General features: G+C 42.2%; 1 protein-coding gene across 3 annotated transcripts in view; it reads left to right on the top strand.

Annotated features, from left to right (window-relative positions):
• lamb2l (laminin, beta 2-like) overlaps positions 1–19549 on the top strand; it is a 104343-nt gene that overhangs the window by 23643 nt on the left and 61151 nt on the right. For all 3 annotated transcript variants that reach the window (XM_061736847.1, XM_061736849.1, XM_061736848.1), the window contains exon 3: positions 13960–14129. In XM_061736847.1, coding sequence (XP_061592831.1) covers positions 13960–14129 — 170 coding nt within the window. The remainder of the gene's footprint in view (positions 1–13959; positions 14130–19549) is intronic.

The following is a 19549-nucleotide window of genomic DNA, read 5'->3' as shown; positions in this document are numbered from 1 at the left end:
GACGAGTTGGAGTTAGAGATATTAGTGGAAGAGGCAAATTGTTGTGCCGTATTCAGCACCCCTGCCGTGAAAAGCACCCCCTCGTATATTCAATGATAAGTAGACCAAGAAAAAAAACAACACACTGACACTTCAATATATTTATATATACACACTCACACAAACACATACTTAGGAGTTTATATTATATATATTTACAAATATTATGGAAGACAACACAGTAAGCAGGCTATTAATTAATGACATCAATAACCATTTACCCGATTTTTGTTATCTGTGACTGTGATTGTGGGAAAGTATGACTATTGTGGAATCCATGAGCGCATTTAAACATGAATCATTAACACAAAACTGGACGCTAAACAGAACGTGACACGGAATGAGAATATCATTTTAGTCAGACGAGGGGGTGCTTTTCACGGCAGGGGTGCTGAATACGGCACAACACCGGGGTATGACAACTGCAGAACAAGTATAGGCGCACAATAAGAAACACTTTTTTCTCCATGAAAACACGTGATTTATTTATTATCACAAATAAAAAAATGAATGTGCCTCCTGTGGCAACCTTTTGCTGAATAATACTCGATTTAACATTCAAATAAAATATTTCTCCTTTTGCATGTGGAGATTAGCACCTTCCTTTCGAACGTATTAAATACAGACGCAATCACAATCCACGCAAAAACTTTCAGGCTTGGTAAATCTCATTGCGCGTGGTAAATGGACCAATTTGCATTTTCCCCTCCCAGTATTTAGCGATTTCTGGCGGGTACGCCCCATATTGATTATTCATCAGGGCAAAAGTACTAACTGAATTGCGTGTGCTATTTTGCTCATTTGAGAGGCGCAGTCGTCTTTGCACGCTGTTAGTAGATCAGCTTGCACTTTGGTTTGCGGGTGATGTCAAGTTTGCACACGCTTTTACACACGCAAACCTTTAGTAAATCAGGCCCTTAGTCTACCCAGTACTCAAGTTGTAAAAATAAATCAGGGGGGATGGTGGATTTGATCATATGGGGACAGATAATTTGTGCTGATTACAAATAATATAATATATTACAAATAATAGCAGTGACCAAAACACCTGCAGAAATACTGCAGGAATGACATAGCAGCAGTTAAATGCAGCCTTCTGTAAGCTTTAAATATCCACTGGGTTTACATCAAATACATCAAAACACAACAATAAAAAACACTTTTCTGAACTTATCAATATGACTCTGTCCTTCACAGGATAAGTAAAATGGATCACTGCAAAAACTCTAAATCTTATCAAGAATATTTGTCTTATTTCTAGTTAAAATGTCTCATTTTGGTAAAAAAAATCTCATTACACTTAAAACAAGACTCATCACTGGAAAAAACAACAATTTACACCTGTTTCAAGTAGATTTTCACTTGAAATAAGTAGAAAAAAGATTTTTTTGCTTGTAATAAGAAGATAAATCTTGTCCCACTGGCAGATTTTTCTACTTATTTCAAGTGAAAATGTACTTGAAACAGGTGAAAATTGTCAAATAAGTTATTTTTCTGGTGTTATTTTTCTGGTGATGACTCTAAATGTTGAAATAGCAGTAAAACCACATTCATTGATGAAATGACATAAGGGATGGAAAGGAGGGATGTCAGTTTTACAGGGGGGATGATTTGGACCATTTTTATTTCAGGGGGGGATGATTTGGACCGTTTTTATTTCAGGAGAGGATGCCATCCCCCCTCATCCCCCCTCATCCCCCCTCATCCCCCCTCAACTCCAGTACTAAGACCCTTATAGACTTCAGGATGTATTCTATTCAGGAATCACTCACAAACATGCTAAATTACAGTTTGGCCCTATCATTTCTCACCTCTTACTGAGTCGGCAAGAAGCACAAAGATCACAAAAACAACGCAGAAATGGCACTTGGAATCTCCAATTTTTCCTAACCATTCTCTGCTTTCTGACTCTCATCCATGTGTGTTTCCTCCTCGGACAGACAGAGGAGTCTATACTTTAAAAGATCTTTATGGAGATGAAGGTCTGCGTACATTTCTCGACATCAAACAGCAATATAATCTACCTGGTATTTTCTTCTTCTTTTATCTGAGACTGAGATCCTGGATAAAAGCGTATGGAGTTTCCTGGGACAGAAAACTGGACTCACTGCCTTTCACTTGGTTATTGTCAAGGCCAATAAATCCAGAGGCTTACAGTAGCTTCATCATTGTATGAATTACTTCTTAAGTCGACATATAAAAACCTTACTTTTCAGTCACGTTGGCAGACTGATCTAATCTGTGATGAATTACTCTGGAAACACATTTTCACCAACTTAAAACTTACCTCAAAAAATCCTAATCACCAGTTTATTAAGTTTAACTTTCTGCATAGAACTTATTTAACACCAAAAAAACAACATGCAATGAACAAAATCAATTCTCCTCTTTGCAGTTTTTGTTCAAGTAACACCACAGGATCATTCCTGCACATGTTTTTATATATATATATATATATATATATATATATATATATATATATATATATATATATATATATATATATATATATATATATATCTCCGATATTGATTTGGGTTACTGTTATTAAAACTGTTTTTTCAGCTGTTGCATGAATTATATGACTGTAGTTCTGCAACATATTAATACTAGTATTATATTGAGATTCAACAGCAAGTATTGCAGCTAATGATGCTGTAAGGACCAATCAGCTCCCAGAATGCTGATAGAACTGAAACAGAAACATCGTGGGGCAGAATTACCAAACAGATCCAGGGAGGAAACAGAGACGGATGAAATCGGTTTTAATTTTTCCCCATTTATGAGAATTTGGTTTTTAACATTTATGCAAATGTAACCCCAAGACTGTATATAAAGCAAAGAAATATAGACAATTTATGCAATTATAACCTAACACTTTAATGTTTTCATACCTTTAAAGTGGAAATGAAACGTGCATGTTTTGGCACTGGTAGTGGTCAAATATATTTAAAAAACGACTTTGTCTAAAATCAGATTTTTTTTAATTGTGAAACCCATAGAAATAACACATTTATTTTCGTAGTTTCTACCTAGTTCTCTGGCTAGCGAGCCGCCATCTTGAAGTGACGTCGGTGCTTACGTCACGGGGTTGGTTGGTGCTTTGAACGCTCTATTGGCAAGACAGGACAGCAAGTGGTTTTTGCGAAAGATCATGGATGAGGAGGAGATTGAGAGGACTGTGGAGGTCAGCAACCCTATGGCTTATGCTTTTGAGCCTATTAGACGAGGGAACCGAGCGGTGGTGATGGTTAGGGAGGAAGAAGTCGGCAACACTACCTGGTGTAGGTGTGGTTTATGCACGGTGATGCCCACCGTGCCGGAGTGTATCTGCTGTCAATGATGTCAACGCATCAGAAACAGATGAAAACACAACTAAATATTAAAGCTGACGGCGCACCCAGAAACAGATGAAAACACAGCTAAACAGGTGGAGGCGCAACAGAAACCCAGATGAAAATGCAGCTAAAAACATTAAGGTGACGGCGCACCTACAAAAAAAGTAAAAAAAAAAAAAAAAAAAGTACAGCACCATAAAGCATGAACTATAAAAACACCATAAAACTCAGATAGACTAACAGACCACACGTTTCAACTAGCAGATAGCCGATGCCACAATATAAACCCCAGCCAGATCTGGCGTCATTAAATTAAATAAAGATGTTCTTGCCTATTTGAGTCTGCGCCTCCCGTTTCGTCAAAGTCCCGGGCCAGTCCACTCAGCCTCTGGTCTGTCATCAAACCCAGCACGTAAAAATAAATCCTTCAAAAAAAGGGAATGCACAGTGCGTACGGGATTCCGGCTGGCTGCGCCGCTGCATATACAGTTTAATGCACTGGTAATATGCGCACGACTTTGATCTTTTTTTTTATTTTTTTTTTTTTTTAACTTTTTTGTAGGTGCGCCGTCACCTTAATGTTTTTAGCTGCATTTTCATCTGGGTTTCTGTTGCGCCGCCACCTGTTTAGCTGTGTTTTCATCTGTTTCTGATGCGTTGACACCTTAATGTTTATGTTTGCATCTGTGTTGAGGTGCGCATAATAATGTCACCATATCTGGAGTGCGCCGTGCGCACGTTATCCAATTTGTCACTGCAAAGTTTTGTTTGAGGAAAAAAGATTTTTGAAATACTTATTGGTAGTGGCAGTTTATGGAAATGGACTGCTTTGTCCCTGCCCTTAACCCGGTAAAATTCATTATTACACCCAGGAGCAATGCAATAATGACCTCCGACTTGTCTTTACTCTATTGATCACTAATATAGATCACTGTCTTTATATATAACCGTCTTTATATGTCACCATCTCTATCTATAAATGTCTATCTTTCTCTATCTGGATCTTTTTCTGTCTCTATCTTCCTCTGTCTCTGTCTCTGTCTCTCACTACCTCTACCTCTACCTCTGTCTGTGGACTCCCGTGAAGCTAACCAACCCCGTGACGTCACGGCCAAGATGGCGGCGTCCGTGCTATGAAAGCTATAACGGGAGTTCTTTTTATTTTTTATTGTATTACGTTTTTCATGTTTATTACATAATTGGTGAATAGAGTGGATATCCATTTAGCAAATAATGTATACTTGACTGACTGCTTCATTTCCACTTTAAACATATTTAAAGGCAAAAACATGGCACCAGTTATTCTCGTGTCCAACAAAATATTCCTTTTTTGGGCATAAACAAAAAAATACCAAAAGTTGTAATGTAATGATGAAAAAAAACAAAAACAATTTTTTTTTTTTTTTTTTTTTTTTTTTAGATCAATCTTTAGACATATGAATCGATTTTTAGGAATTAATATGAGAATCGATTTAAATCGATTTAAAAACGTGGCAGGATTAACAGCCGCTAAAAGAATACTTGTTATTCGATGGAAACCACCACATTATCTACCAACATGTCACTGGTTTAATCTGTTAATGGACATTTTACATGTGGATCTTTCAGTGGCAAGAATTCATGGTGCGGGACCAGGTTCTGGGTTTCAGCTTCTATGTTTCAGGTTCTATGTTTCAGGTTCTGGGTTTCAGGTTCTTGGTTTCAGCTTCGATGTTTCAGGTTCTGGTGCTCTGCAGACCTGAGTGTCTTAAACGGGTCCCGCATCGTTCCCAGTTGTAGTTACACCCTCTGAGTCCCGATCAGGTGTAAACTGTTCTGTTGTGGAGGATTTTCTGTCAGGTATTTATGGCGCCGCGCCCGCGCAGGTGACCGACCGACGCCTGAACCCGCCCGGCGTGTGAACCCGCTGTGCAAAGTTCACCTTTTATTGAGGTCTGCAGGTTGTTCAGGGTGTTTGACTAGCAGGAGGGGCTGCTGGGTAATATCTCCGTCTCAAATCTCTGCACTTCCTGGTGGAGTCTGAGTGGCAGCGCCGTGTGTTTGATCAGGTGTCTGATCTCCCTGGGCCCGGCGACACCTTTACTGTTAGATTCCCTCTCCGGCGGTGGAACCGACACCTTTACCGGTAGATTCCCACTAGGAATGGGTGATATTTTACCGTTCACGATAAACCGTCAAAAAAATTCCCCACGATAAGAATTTGTATCTCACGGTAAAAACGATAAATTCCTGTTGATGATGTTTTTGTGTAAAACTGATTTATGGTTCTGGAAGGAAGGAAGGAAGGAAGGAAGGAAGGAAGGAAGGAAGGAAGGAAGGAAGGAAGGAAGGAAGGAAGGAAGGAAGGAAGGAAGGAAGGAAGGAAGGAAGGAAGGAAGGAAGGAAGGAAGGAAGGAAGGAAGGAAACAGGAAGGGAAGAAGGGACTAAGGAAGGAAGGAAGGAAGGAAGGAAGGAAGGAAGGAAGGAAGGAAGGAAGGAAGGAAGGAAGGAAGGAAACAGGAAGGGAAGAAGGGACTAAGGAAGGAAGGAAGGAAGGAAGGAAGGAAGGAAGGAAGGAAGGAAGGAAGGAAGGAAGGAAGGAAGGAAGGAAGGAAGGAAGGAAGGAAGGAAGGAAGGAAACAGGAAGGGAAGAAGGGACTAAGGAAGGAAGGAAGGAAGGAAGGAAGGAAGGAAGGAAGGAAGGAAGGAAGGAAGGAAACAGGAAGGGAAGAAGGGACTAAGGAAGGAAGGAAGGAAGGAAGGAAGGAAGGAAGGAAGGAAGGAAGGAAGGAAGGAAGGAAGGAAGGAAGGAAGGAAGGAAGGAAGGAAGGAAGGAAGGAAGGAAGGAAGGAAGGAAGGAAGGAAGGAAGGAAATGAGCAAGAAAGAAAGAAAGATAAATTCCCGTTGATACGTGTTTGTGTTTGTGGATCTGAGTCATTCCAGTACAGGTGTAATTTAATTGGTTTTTATTAATTCAATGTAATTGTTGTAGTTTAGTATTTAGTATCTTTTAGAGCAGTGTTTTGGCTCCAAAGACTGAATGTGGTGATAGATTTATAGTTACAAAGATGGAGTTGAATTGGTATTTTTTTATAGTCATTTTTATCGTTATTGGGATAAATGCCAGAAATTATCGTGATAATTTTTTTGTCCATACCGCCCATCCCTACTTCCCACCGACACCTTTACCGTTAGATTCCCTCTCCGGCGGTGGAACCGCTGCGGTCCTGACGTTTCTGATGCCGGTCCGAGTCCAGCGGCGCCGTCCAGCCAGGCAGCGCTAACGTCTCGTCCAAGAATTCAGAAAATCCTCCTAAACCTTCAGCTTGAACCGCGGCCAAGAGATTTACCACGGTGTGTGTGTGTGTGTGTGTGTGTGTGTGTGTGTGTGTGTGTGTGTGTGTGTGTGTGTGTGTGTGTGTGTGTGTGTGTGTGTGTGTGTGTGTGTGTGTGTGTGTGTGTGTGTGTGTGTGTGGACCCGGTGACTCCAGACCCACATTCAGGTCCAGAAAGATGACGTGAGGTCGTGATTCGGCTTTTATACTCCCTCTGTTGTTGAGACGTGAATAAAAACAGGACGATCTTATAAACCTATAATTTATTCCCAAAAGAACATAAACAACAATAAAATCAGAGGAAACATTTGTCTGCTCACATCACTGTTCTTATGACACTTTTCTACCAGCACCTACTCATCTCAACTCTGGTTTCTTTTCCACTACAATCAGCTCCTGGAGCAGCAGTAGGAGGTTGGAGAAGCTGCTGTGACGTATTTGATCATGTGACACAAACAAAGATGACAACAACACTAAAGATGTAGAACATCTTAACATCTAAATACGCTTCTCTTGCTGAGGTCTGCTCAAACTGTCAGCTCCTTTAAATCAGGCCTAAAAACATTACTGTTTACTGAAACGTACAGTACTCTTACCTTTTAACAACTTGTGCTCTTTTCTTATCATTTTATTTGTTATTTAAGCGTACTCTTAAATTAAATACTTATCATTTTTGAAAACCATGCAAAGTCATGGATACGCCCTGAATGCAGGCATTGTGATGTAGATTTGTCAAATTGGTTTAATTCACCGTACGAATTGTTACAGATTACTTTTGTAATCCTGTATTTGACCCGGTCTTTGTAGAGAAACGTAATTCTTGCCATTGTAAGAATGAGATGAACCTGCTGGATCTACTGCCATTACTGTTTAACAACTTGTGCTTTTTATTATTTTACCTCTTTTCTTATCATTTTATTTCATTTTATTTGGTATTTACTGTTTAATTGTGTCTTGCTGCTTTTAATGTTGATGTAAAGCACTTTGAATGACCTTGTGTTGATTGTGCTACACAAGACCAGGGAGGTCCAACAAGAACTAAACAAACGAGGACACAGATTTTCAGAATAAAACAGGAAACGAGCCACAAACACAAGAGAGTAAAAATAAAACCCAACAGAAACCCGGAACAGGAGACCCTGGTCTAGTCTTCCCTGATTCCCCGTTGGAGTCCAGATTTCCTGGATGTGGGTCCGGTAAACGTAGCTCATAGCACCAGGTGACCCCACACGCTCACCTGTGAGGCTGCGAGGCTGCTGCGTCGTCAAGGAGACGGCTGCGGGAACTCCTGCAGCAGTTAGAAAGTGTCCGTTTTGTTTTAGTATGGCATTATTAACCTCTGATACGTTGGTACCACGCACTCGCGCCACGCCGATCGGTGATCTCTCGTAGACGGTCCCCCGTCGTCAGATCTACGGTGGCCCACAAGGGCCAAACGCTCTGCAACGGCCTAATGCGTCTCAGTTCAGGAAAACGGCTTCAAGTACAGAAACGATTCAAACTCACAAACTCAAAACCAGGTACAAAAAGAGGAATGTGGTGCAAATGAAAAAACCTGCTGCAAAAAACAAAGACAAATTCAGCATCATCAAACGCTGCAAATAGAGAAACGATGCAAAGCACAAAACGATATAAAACAAGAAACCATCTTCAAAAGAAAAACGCTTCATAACCAGTTACCAAACCTGCAGGGGGCGCTCTCAGCGTAACAGTTCAATGGACAGACACACGGGATGTAGAGAGAGATCGAACAGCTGACTGTAACGTTAAAAGATAATAAAGAAACGTCTCGTAGTCTATAGCGTTGTGCAGTGAAATAAACATCGTATATAAATATAGTCAGATAAAAATCACATTACCGTTCCCGCTGTCTGTTTAAACCATGGATGTAAACACTGTGGTTCAGTCAGCAGCGCCCCCTGCAGGTTTGGAGCACTTCCGGTTGTAGTGACCTGTTATGATTATACTGCATTTGTCTTAGTTTTTTGCAGCACGTTTTTTCATTTGCACCACGTTCCTCTTTTTGTACCTCGTTTTGAGTTTGTGAAATTGAATCGTTTCTGTACTTGAAGCCGTTTTCCTTAACTGAGACGCATTAGGCCGTTCCAGTGCGTTTGGCCCTTGTCGGCCACCGTATCAGGGCAATGGAAACATGAACCTCTAACGGCTGACAGCATCACTCTTGTCGTTATTTTTTATTTCCCGGCACGCAGTAAACGTGGTGTTCCGTCACATTTCATGCCGTCGGGTCGCACTTCGTGTCCATGAAACTCAGGCGTTCATCTCAGCGATGGCGACTGGTCCAGTCTCCGATCCCAAACCATCACACTTCCTCCGCCGTGCTTCACCAGTGAGGTGGAGCTTTGATGCTGGACGATGATAGAGTCTTTATTCTTTCTGAAGAGTCAAACTTTTCTTTCATCGGTTTCTTCTAAACCGGTTCTAAACCCCCAAACCCGTGTCACTTACTGCTCTCCTGAGCGATAACGACTGACTTGAACCAGCTTTCAATAAAGGAAGTAGTTCATGGGTTCATTTACTTTTCCCACCAGTATTATCAATCTTTAAAAGTACTTAAATGATAATTAGACACATCTGTAGACGTGCCAAAGGCTCATCCATCTTCCTGTCGTGCATCAGCATCGTCCCCTCCACCACCACCGCCACCGCCTGCCTGGATCAGTCTTGGGGAGCTGCTGCCGATAGAGTTCATGCTGATTGCGCCGCAGGAATGATGTTTTCTCTCCCAGAAGATGCTTTTGATTCCAGTTCCAACCATCCATGTATTTCCCATCATGCCTCGGCTTGTTTGCTGCTCCATTGTTTTCTGCGGAGCTGCAGGATGAAAGACTTCTGTTCTCCCGTCACTTTCACTGCTGGAAGCTCACGTTGGTTCCAACTGTGGTTTTAATGATGCTTAAATTAGATTAAATCATCTAATTACTTTTTTTTGTGATCAAATGTTTTTATTTATATTTCTTTTTTTTTTTTATTATAAACGGTGGCATCCACAATGATGTCAAACTCCGCGGAGGAAAGCCCAGTGTTCTGCCGATTTCTGCTGCTCTGCCGAAAAATGCTACCTAGTGGTTTTCTACCTTTGTAGAGCTACAATTTTACTGTGTTTTACTCCCTAAACCACTTCCTTTTCTGTCCATTTTTACATCGTGCAAGAAATGATTGGAGTGGCAATCAAACTTTGAAAATCGACTGTGCGCGGCAGGTAGCAAGGATCGGCAGAACACCGGCCGGCTGAGTTTTGTTTAAAATTGAATTTCTGTTGCAAATAAAACCTGTCTTCCAATTCATTGCATTTTTCATTGCATTTTTAGCCTAGTTATTTTTGTGGTAGAAGTATCGTATCGGTACTCGGTATCGGCAAGTACACAAATTAAAATACTCGTACTAGTACTCGGTGTGAAAAAAATGGTATCGGGGCATCCCTAATATGTGTATATATGTATATGTTTGTGTGTGTTTGTATATATATATATATATATATATATATATATATATATATATATATATAGTGTGTGTATAATGTTTGTTTGACATCATTGTTGATGCCACCGTTTATAATTTAGAAAAAAAGATATATAAATATCATTTGATCACATCACAAGTAATCTAATTTAAGCATCATTAATTATATATATATATATATATATATATATATATATATATATATATATATATATATATATATATACCCTCGGACCTAAACATTCGATGAAAACAATTAATAATAAGGAAATCAGAAAAAAAGATAATACAACAATAAAAAACAACCAAACTAACAAAATAAAACAAAGGCGAAACATAATAATATCAAAAACTTGAAATACAAATTTCAAGTTTGGCTTTAATCTGATCTGCTGCCATAAACCAAAATAGAATATTCAGTTGTTTTTTGTTGGGGCTGTAGATATTTACAGATAGATAATATCACAAAAGTCAGATACCAATGGTAGATGTTAAGCCTGTGTGGTGGTTTCCATCTTACTGCAATTATCTTTTTTGCTGCCGTTAGGCAACAACAGCAAGCTAAATTTGTTTTTTGACATAGTGAAGCGTTAATGGTGGATAAATTATTTAAAATGAGTGTTTGCAACAGGTTTCCAGACCAGATGAAGGTTCCTGGTTTATTCTGAGAGCAGAATGTACATAAAGATCTAACCAGGATCTTCAGACGGTAAAGCTTGCAATCGTCTAATTACTTTTAAAATCCTAAACAGTTGTTTGAGAAAGCTGTAATTCCACCTTTATTCGTGAAGTCACACTGATACCTTTAGTTTTATTTCAAATCCGTGGTGGTGTGTGAACGCGGCTGGATCCAGTTCTGTTCACAATTATACATGGTAGTAACACAGAAAAAACTACAATATTAAAATAATTAACGACAGTGTCGACTACTAATTACAATTGGAAAAAATTGTTAAAACCTGTTTTCACATCAACTCAATACCCAGGCTTATGAAACCAGAAAACAACAAAAACAAAAGCTTAACAAGAAACCAACACTGCAAAAATCTAAATCTTAACAAGAATATTTGTCTTATTACTAGTTAAAATGTCTCATATTTAGTCAAAAAAATCTCATTACACTTAAAAAAAGACTCATCACTGGATAAAACAACAATTTTCACCTGTTTCAAGTAGATTTCCACTTAAAATAAGTAGAAAAATCAAAAGATTCTTTTGCTTGTAATGAGAAGATAAATCTTGTCCCACTGGCAGATTTTTCTACTTATTTCAAGTGAAAATTTACTTGAAACAGGTGAAAATTGTCAAATAACAAGTTATTTTTCTGATAAAGACTCTTGTTTTAAGTGTAATGAGATTTTTTGACTAAAAATGAGACATTTTAACTAGAAATAAGAAAAATATTCCTGGTAAGATGTTGAGTTTTTGCAGTGAAGAAGTCAGATATCAGTCAGATATTATACACACACCTTTCTAAAATCATATTTTCAGTTTGTTTTTAAAACGACTTGTGTTTTCCAGTAATCAGAGCTGTTTCTCTGCAGCAGCTCTGTACCGTGCTGTTATTCTGAGTGTGTTAGTTCTCGGCAGAGGGAACGTGAATGTTGTTTTCTGCTTGTCTTGTGTCATGGTTATGTCTGTTATTGGTTGGCACTAACGGTTTCAGACGGTTCAGAAGAAAAACAATAACTGATACCAGCTCGGAGAGAAACCCAAAACAGGATAATGTGAGGAGAGGAAAGAGCAGCCGCCGGTCACGCTGACACGCCGATGCCGCCTCGCCGCAACATGTGGATCACTCAGGAATCAAACAATGATTTAGAGCAGGGGTGGCGTTACAGAATAACAGTGAAGGAAGGAGTGTAGCTCCCTATAATGTCATAATTTCCTGAAAATGTAATAACGCCTGAAAATGTAATAAAATTTGCACTTAACTCATTCGAAAATGTAATAAAATCCAATAATGTAATAAAATATCCTGACTGATATTGTAATAACATTTTTACCGATTATGTAATACCTTATTACATTATTGGGAATTGATTACATTATTAGGTGGGTCTTTTTTTTTTTCCTAAACTGATAATGTAATACTTTACAAATAATGTAATTTTTTTCAGTCCAGAGTTCTACATTTTGGGCCCGATTTACTAAGATCCTAAATAAAGAGTACTAAATTGCGTGTGCACTGAAAAAGTTTGCGTGTGCTATTGTTGTGTGTTTTGCGGGTGATCAACTAAGATTGCGTGCGCAATTGATAACAGGTGCAAACCTCAGTATTTAAATGAGGTGTTGCGTGTCTTACGGTTTGCGCCATGGAGAGTCTGGATGGAAAGCAGGATATAGTCGCAAGCGCAAAATGAAATTTGACGAGTTGGAGTTAGAGATATTAGTGGAAGAGGCAAATTGTTGTGCCGTATTCAGCACCCCTGCCGTGAAAAGCACCCCCTCGTATATTCAATGATAAGTAGACCAAGAAAAAAGACAACACACTGACACTTCCATATATTTATATATACACACTCACACAAACACATACTTAGGAGTTTATATTATATATATTTACAAATATTATGGAAGACAACACAGTAAGCAGGCTATTCATTAATGACATCAATAACCATTTACCCGATTTTTGTTATCTGTGACTGTGATTGTGGGAAAGTAAGACTATTGTGGAATCCATGAGCGCATTTAAACATGAATCATTAACACAAAACTGGACGCTAAACAGAACATGACACGGAATGAGAATATCATTTTTTTTCAGACGAGGGGGTGCTTTTCACGGCAGGGGTGCTGAATACGACACAACACCGGGGTATGACAACTGCAGAACAAGTATAGGCGCACAATAAGAAACACTTTTTTCTCCATGAAAACACGTGATTTATTTATTATCACAAATAAAAAAATGAATGTGCCTCCTGTGGAAACCTTTTGCTGAATAATACTCGATTTAACATTCAAATAAAATATTTCTCCTTTTGCATGTGGAGATTAGCACCTTCCTTTCGAACGTATTAAATACAGACGCAATCACAATCCCCGCAAAAACTTTCAGGCTTGGTAAATCTCATTGCGTGTGGTAAATGGACCAATTTGCATCTTCCCCTCCCAGTATTTAGCGATTTCTGGCGGGTACGCCCCATATTGATTATTCATCAGGGCAAAAGTACTAACTGAATTGCGTGTGCTATTTTGCTCATTTGAGAGGCGCAGTCCTCTTTGCACGCTGTTAGTAGATCAGCTGGCACATTGGTTTTCGGGTGATGTCAAGTTTGCACACGTTTTTACACACGCAAACCTTTAGTAAATCAGGCCCTTAGAATGTTATTTACACTGGATTTAAAACACCAGAATGAATATTGGGTTCAATTGCTGACTTTGAGTAGCATGTAATAAATTCCCAATAATGTAATAAGGAATTACATTATCGGTGGTCTCAGAGTCAGGCCTCAAAATTGAAAGTGAGGTCTACCATGTTCACGTAGGACTGCAGCCCAACAAGTTGCTGCGACCCACAATGCACTGCTCCGCCGACTACGGGAGCCTTTTTTTGACACAAACGCTCAACATTTGCCAGTGTGAGAAAGAACCACAGATGAGTAGTTTGTGGTACCTGAGACTCGTGTTGGAGGCGTGATGGGACCTGCCTGCTCACCAGGAACTCCACTTTTACCGGCCACCAGAACCGTGAATGAACTTGAGATGTGAGTCACCTAAACATGTTGAATTAGAGTAATTAAAGGTTGTAACTCTGCTCTTCTGTCCCCGTTGCAGCTCTGAGCGCCGCCGGCCAGGAGCTGCCGTCCAGCCCCCACGGCTGCACCGAGGGAAGCTGTTACCCGGCAACCGGGAACCTGCTGATCGGACGCTCCGTCAACCTGACGGCCTCGTCCACCTGCGGCCTGGACGGCCCGCAGCAGTACTGCATCGTCAGCCACCTGCAGGTGAGGTCATCCTGGCCCCGCCCCCACATCCATCCATCCATCCATCCATCATCCATCCATCCATCCATCCATCCATCCATCATCCATCCATCCATCCATCATCCATCCATCCATCATCCATCCATCCATCCATTTATCCATTCATCCATCATCCATCCATCATCCACCCTTCATCCATCCATCATCCATCCATCCATCCATCATCCATCCATCCATCCATCCATCCATTTATCCATTCATCCATCATCCATCCATCATCCACCCTTCATCCATCCATCATCCATCCATCCATCCATCATCCATCCATCCATCCATCCATCCATCCATCCATCCATCATCCATCCATCATCCATCATCCATCCATCCATCATCCATCCATCATCCATCATCCATCATCCATCCATCCATCCATCCATCATCCATCCATCCATCCATCATCCATCCATCCATCATCCACCCTTCATCCATCCATCCATCCATCCATCATCCATCCATCCATCATCCATCCATCCATCCATCCATCATCCATCATCCATCCATCATCCATCCATCCATCCATCCATCCATCCGTCCACCTCACCTGCAGATCATACTCTTGTTTTCCTGCACCCCCCCTCACCTCTGTCACGCCTCCTGCCTTCATGTTTACATTCGCCTCTCGTTTATGCGTGAACTTCCTCCCGTCGTGTCCCAGCCTGCACTTCCACGTCCTCGGGGCAGGAACACTCACCGCCACCACTTCCAGGTGAAGCATAATTAGCATCCTCTGGCTCACGAGGGGCGTACTGACAGCCCGGTATGTCCCGCACGAAAAACACTCGTCTCCTGTCTATTAAACGTTCACACGTCTGTCATTTGTGCTCGACGTCACTCCTCCGAGTAGGTGTTTTTCTCCCGCGTTGGGATCAGGTAGCGTAGCATTCCGCGGCCCGTCCTCTCGGCTCAGAGCTGAAGCTGTAACCGAGGAGCCACACCTGGGCTTCGCACCTGAATACCCAGACTTCCTTCACCCCAGACACTTCCTCCAGCTCTTCCTCCAGCTTCTCTGAGGGGATTCCGAGAGGCCCCGTTCCAGCCGAGAGACATATAGCACTTTTCCACCAGCACCTACTCAGCTCGAGTCAACTCGGCCAAGTTTCTTTTCCACTACAATCCTACGGTGGCCGAGACCCGCCATTGCTGAAAATAAAAGAAATGCTGCAAATATAAATAAACCCCGCTGCAAATAAAATAAAAAAACGACGCAAATAAAAAAGCCACAATGGAAGTGAATTACCGGGGACTATTTTTGCCAATGCACCGGTGTTGCACGTTAAAAATGACACGTAGCGACGTTGAACACTAACCTTTTCACTTATTTTCTCGTTCATTGTTCTTCTTATTCCTCACTCTTCTTATTTCTTCCTTTTCACTTACGTCCTCTTCGTCTTCTTCTTTTCCTCTCATGTAAAAAACACCGGTGCATCAGCAAAAATAGTCCCCGGTAATTCACTTCCGTTGTGGCTTTTTTATTTGTGTTGTTTTTTAATTTTATTTGCAGCGTTTCTTTTATTTGCAGCGTTTAATTTATTTGCAAAGCGTTTATTTTATTTGCAGCGGCGTTTGTTTTTATTTGCAGCGTTTATTTTATTTGCAAAGCGTTTATTTTATTTGCAGCGGCGTTTGTTTTTATTTGCAGCGTTTATTTTATTTGCAGCAGCGTTTCTTTTTATTTGCAGCGTTTATTTTATTTGCAAAGCGTTTTTTTATTTGCAGCGGCGTTTGTTTTTATTTGCAGCGTTTATTTTATTTGCAAAGCGTTTATTTTATTTGCAGCAGCGTTTGTTTTTATTTGCAGCGTTTATTTTATTTTCAGCAATGGCGGGTCTCGGCCACCGTACAATCCAGCACCTGGAGCAGAAGTAGGAGGTTGGAGAAGCTGCTGTGATGTATTTGATTGTGTCTCTAAAGGAAGAAGACAACAACACTAAAGATGTAGAACCTGGAGGAGATGATAGATGTGCTGCTGGGTCTGTGGCTTGTGATCGATACTAAGTTATAAAATGAGAGAGAGAGAAGCTTCAAGCGGCAACGTTTTTAATTTGTTTTAGTTTGTCTCGGCTGTTGGTCTCTGAGCAGCTATGAAGTGACAGAGCTCCTGACTCAGACGTCTGACTCCCGTCTGACCAATCGGTGGCCTGTAGTGTGATAACGTCAGATACAGCCCGACTCAGCCGCTTAGAACCTCGGCAGAATAGTTACAGAAAAAATATCTACTGTACTTGACACGCCTCGACCCCTAGTGGGAAAGCGCAAAAGCAAGTCAAGTCGGACTGAGTAGGTACTAGTGGAAAAGCGGCTATAGTCTCTCCAGCGTGTCCTGGGTCTTCCCCGGGGTCTCCTCCCGGTGGGACATGCCTGGAACTCCTCCCTAGGGAGGAGGGACATGCCTGGAACACCTCCCTAGGGAGGAGGGACATGCCTGGAACACCTCCCTAGGGAGGAGGGACATGCCTGGAACTCCTCCCTAGGGAGGAGGGACATGCCTGGAACACCTCCCTAGGGAGGAGGGACATGCCTGGAACACCTCCCTAGGGAGGCGTCCAGGAGGATCCGGTACAGATGCCCAAGCCACCTCAGCTGACTCCTCTCAATGTGAAGGAGCAGCGGCTCGACTCCGAGCTCCTCCCGGGTGACCGAACTCCTCACCCTATCTCTAAGAGAGCATCCAGCAGTGTTGTGCAAGTTCATACTTCTCATGAACTAGTTCAAAGTTCAGTTCACATAGTTTAAAAATGAACTGTTCACGTTCATAGTTCACCATTTTCATTTTGAACTAGTTCAAATTCAGTTCATTTCAATATTTTTAGGTGAGAAGTACGAATGAAAAGCCCCCCTATCCTAAAACTGTTCACTGTATACCAGTGGTCTTCAACCCTGATCCTCAGGACCCTGTCCTGCATGTTTTAGATATTTCCCCTCAGAACCCTGATATAAATGACAGTCATTAACAGACTTGTGCAGACCTGGATGACAAGCTGATGATGATCATTAATTAGAATCAGGTGTGATGATGCAAGAAAACATGCAGGACAGGGTTGGAGACCCTGCTGAATACAATCATGTATTGTCCTAGTGGCGTTTCAACTTTATTCAGAGGCTGTAAATCTCCAACATTGTAGTGCATAATCAATTTGTCTACCTGTTACTGGGAAATCAGACCTCTTGGTCTTTCTGGGAACTTTTTTGATTGTTAAGGACTCGCAGATATTTTCTCACACTGGACGGATGCTTTAACTCCACATGACGTTTCAAATTTGAAGTTGACGAGGCAGACGCTCGGACTTGTTTTCTCAGCGCAGGTGGACATAATTTGCACAGAAAGGTTAGTTTCCTGCCGTCGGACTATTTGGGAGACGATGTGTAAAATCCCCGCAGATAATGATAAACGGATCATCATCTGACAGCTCGCTGACGCTGCGTCTGCAACGTCTCTCTTCACCCGTCAAGGCTGATTTATGGTTCCGCGTTAAATCAACGGGGACGACTACTGCGTAAGGTACGCGGCGACGCGAACCATACGGTCCACACACCGCGTACCCTACGCCGTAAATTCTGCGTTGGTGTAACGCGGAACCATAAATCAGCCTTCATTCGTAAAGACTGCACCGGGCTCGTCGAGCATTTTAAATGTGCGCGCCGCCCGCTGGTGAAATGAGAAGGATTATTCCGTAATGATTGGACCTAAACACTGAAGCTGCAACTCACATAATCTGAACAGTTCAAATTCCAGTTCATGATCTGCAGAATGAACAAGTTCACGTTCAAGTTCTTTATGTGTAAATATGTTGCGTTCAGTTCAACGTTCTCACAGAAATGAACGTGTTCAATGATTGCGTTCATTTGAACGCGTTCATGCACAACACTGGCGTCCAGCCACCCTGCGGAGGAAACTCATCTCTAAGGGACAAAACTCATCTCTAAGGGAGCGTCCAGCCACCCTGCGGAGGAAACTCATCTCTAAGGGAGGAAACTCATCTCTAAGGGAGGAAACTCATCTCTAAGGGAGCGTCCAGCCACCCTGCAGAGGAAACTCATCTCTAAGGGAGCGTCCAGCCACCCTGCAGAGGAAACTCATCTCTAAGGGAGGAAACTCATCTCTAAGGGAGGAAACTCATCTCTAAGGGAGCGTCCAGCCACCCTGCGGAGGAAACTCATCGCTAAGGAGGAAACTCATCTCTAAGGGAGGAAACTCATCTCTAAGGGAGGAAACTCATCTCTAAGGGAGCGTCCAGCCGCCCTGCGGAGGAAACTCATCTCTAAAGGAGGAAACTCATCTCTAAGGGAGCGTCCAGCCACCCTGCGGAGGAAACTCCTCTCGGCCAATTGTATCCGCGATCTTGTCCTTTCGGTCACTACCAAAAGTTCATGACCATAGGTGAGGGTAGGGGCGTAGATTGACCAGTAAATCGAGAGCTTCGCCTTTCGACTCAGCTCCCTCTTCACCACGACGGTCCGGTACATCGACCGCATAACTGCGGACGCTGCACCGATCCGTCTGTCAATCTCACGCTCCATCTTTCCCTCATTCGTGAACAAGATCCTGAGATACTTGAACTCCTCCACCTGAGGCAGGATTTCTCCACCCACCCGGAGAAGGCATGCCACCCTTTCCCAGTGGAGAACCATGGCCTCGGTCTTGGAGGTGCTGATTCTCATCCCTGCCGCGTCGCACTCGGCCTCAAACCGCCCCAGCACATGCTGGAGGTCCCGGTCTGATGAAGCCAACAGGACAACATCATCTGCAAAAAGCAGAGATGAAATCCTGAGGTTCCCAAACTGGATCCCCTCCGTTCCCTGGCTGCGCCTAGAGATCCTGTCCATAAAGATTATGAACAGAACCAGTAACACATTCTTTCCTCTGTCCTGCCCCACTTCCTGTCCCTCCATGTTTTGTGTGTCTCAATGCTTTTATTTATTTAGTACCAGCAGAGAGATTTGACAGTTAGCACTAAGGGAAGGTGGGATGGGGAGATGGTGTGACATCAGCGTTCCTCTGGGCCTGACTCAGCAGATGGAGGGGTTTGGGTTAACGGTTAATCACCCTCGTCTCTTTTAAAGGGCATCAAACTGTGATTCTTCCGCGGAAACAAAACCAAACCATCAGTTTAACTGGTGTTTGTTTAATCTCCTTGGATCCGTGTTGCCGCGGGTAACGAACTCAGGGTCGTAAGGGGTGGGGAGGGGGATTAGGCCACGGGCACGTTTATGGGAAAGTAACACACGTTTAAAACACTCGCTGGTAAACACGTCCGCGAGTGCAAATCTCGTCATGCACATCCGGGCACACGCTTCCCTTTCAGGCCTCGGCCGCCTTGTTGTGGCTAGCAGCTTAGTCGCCCCCGGCAACGGCCCGATGAAGACGCGCTGCCCTGGAATCC

The sequence above is a fragment of the Cololabis saira genome, chromosome 12 (genome assembly GCF_033807715.1).
Source record: "Cololabis saira isolate AMF1-May2022 chromosome 12, fColSai1.1, whole genome shotgun sequence".
NCBI lineage: Eukaryota > Metazoa > Chordata > Actinopteri > Beloniformes > Belonidae > Cololabis > Cololabis saira.
The sequence above is the reverse complement of the archived record's forward strand: the minus strand, read 5'-3'. Positions and strand labels throughout refer to the sequence as shown.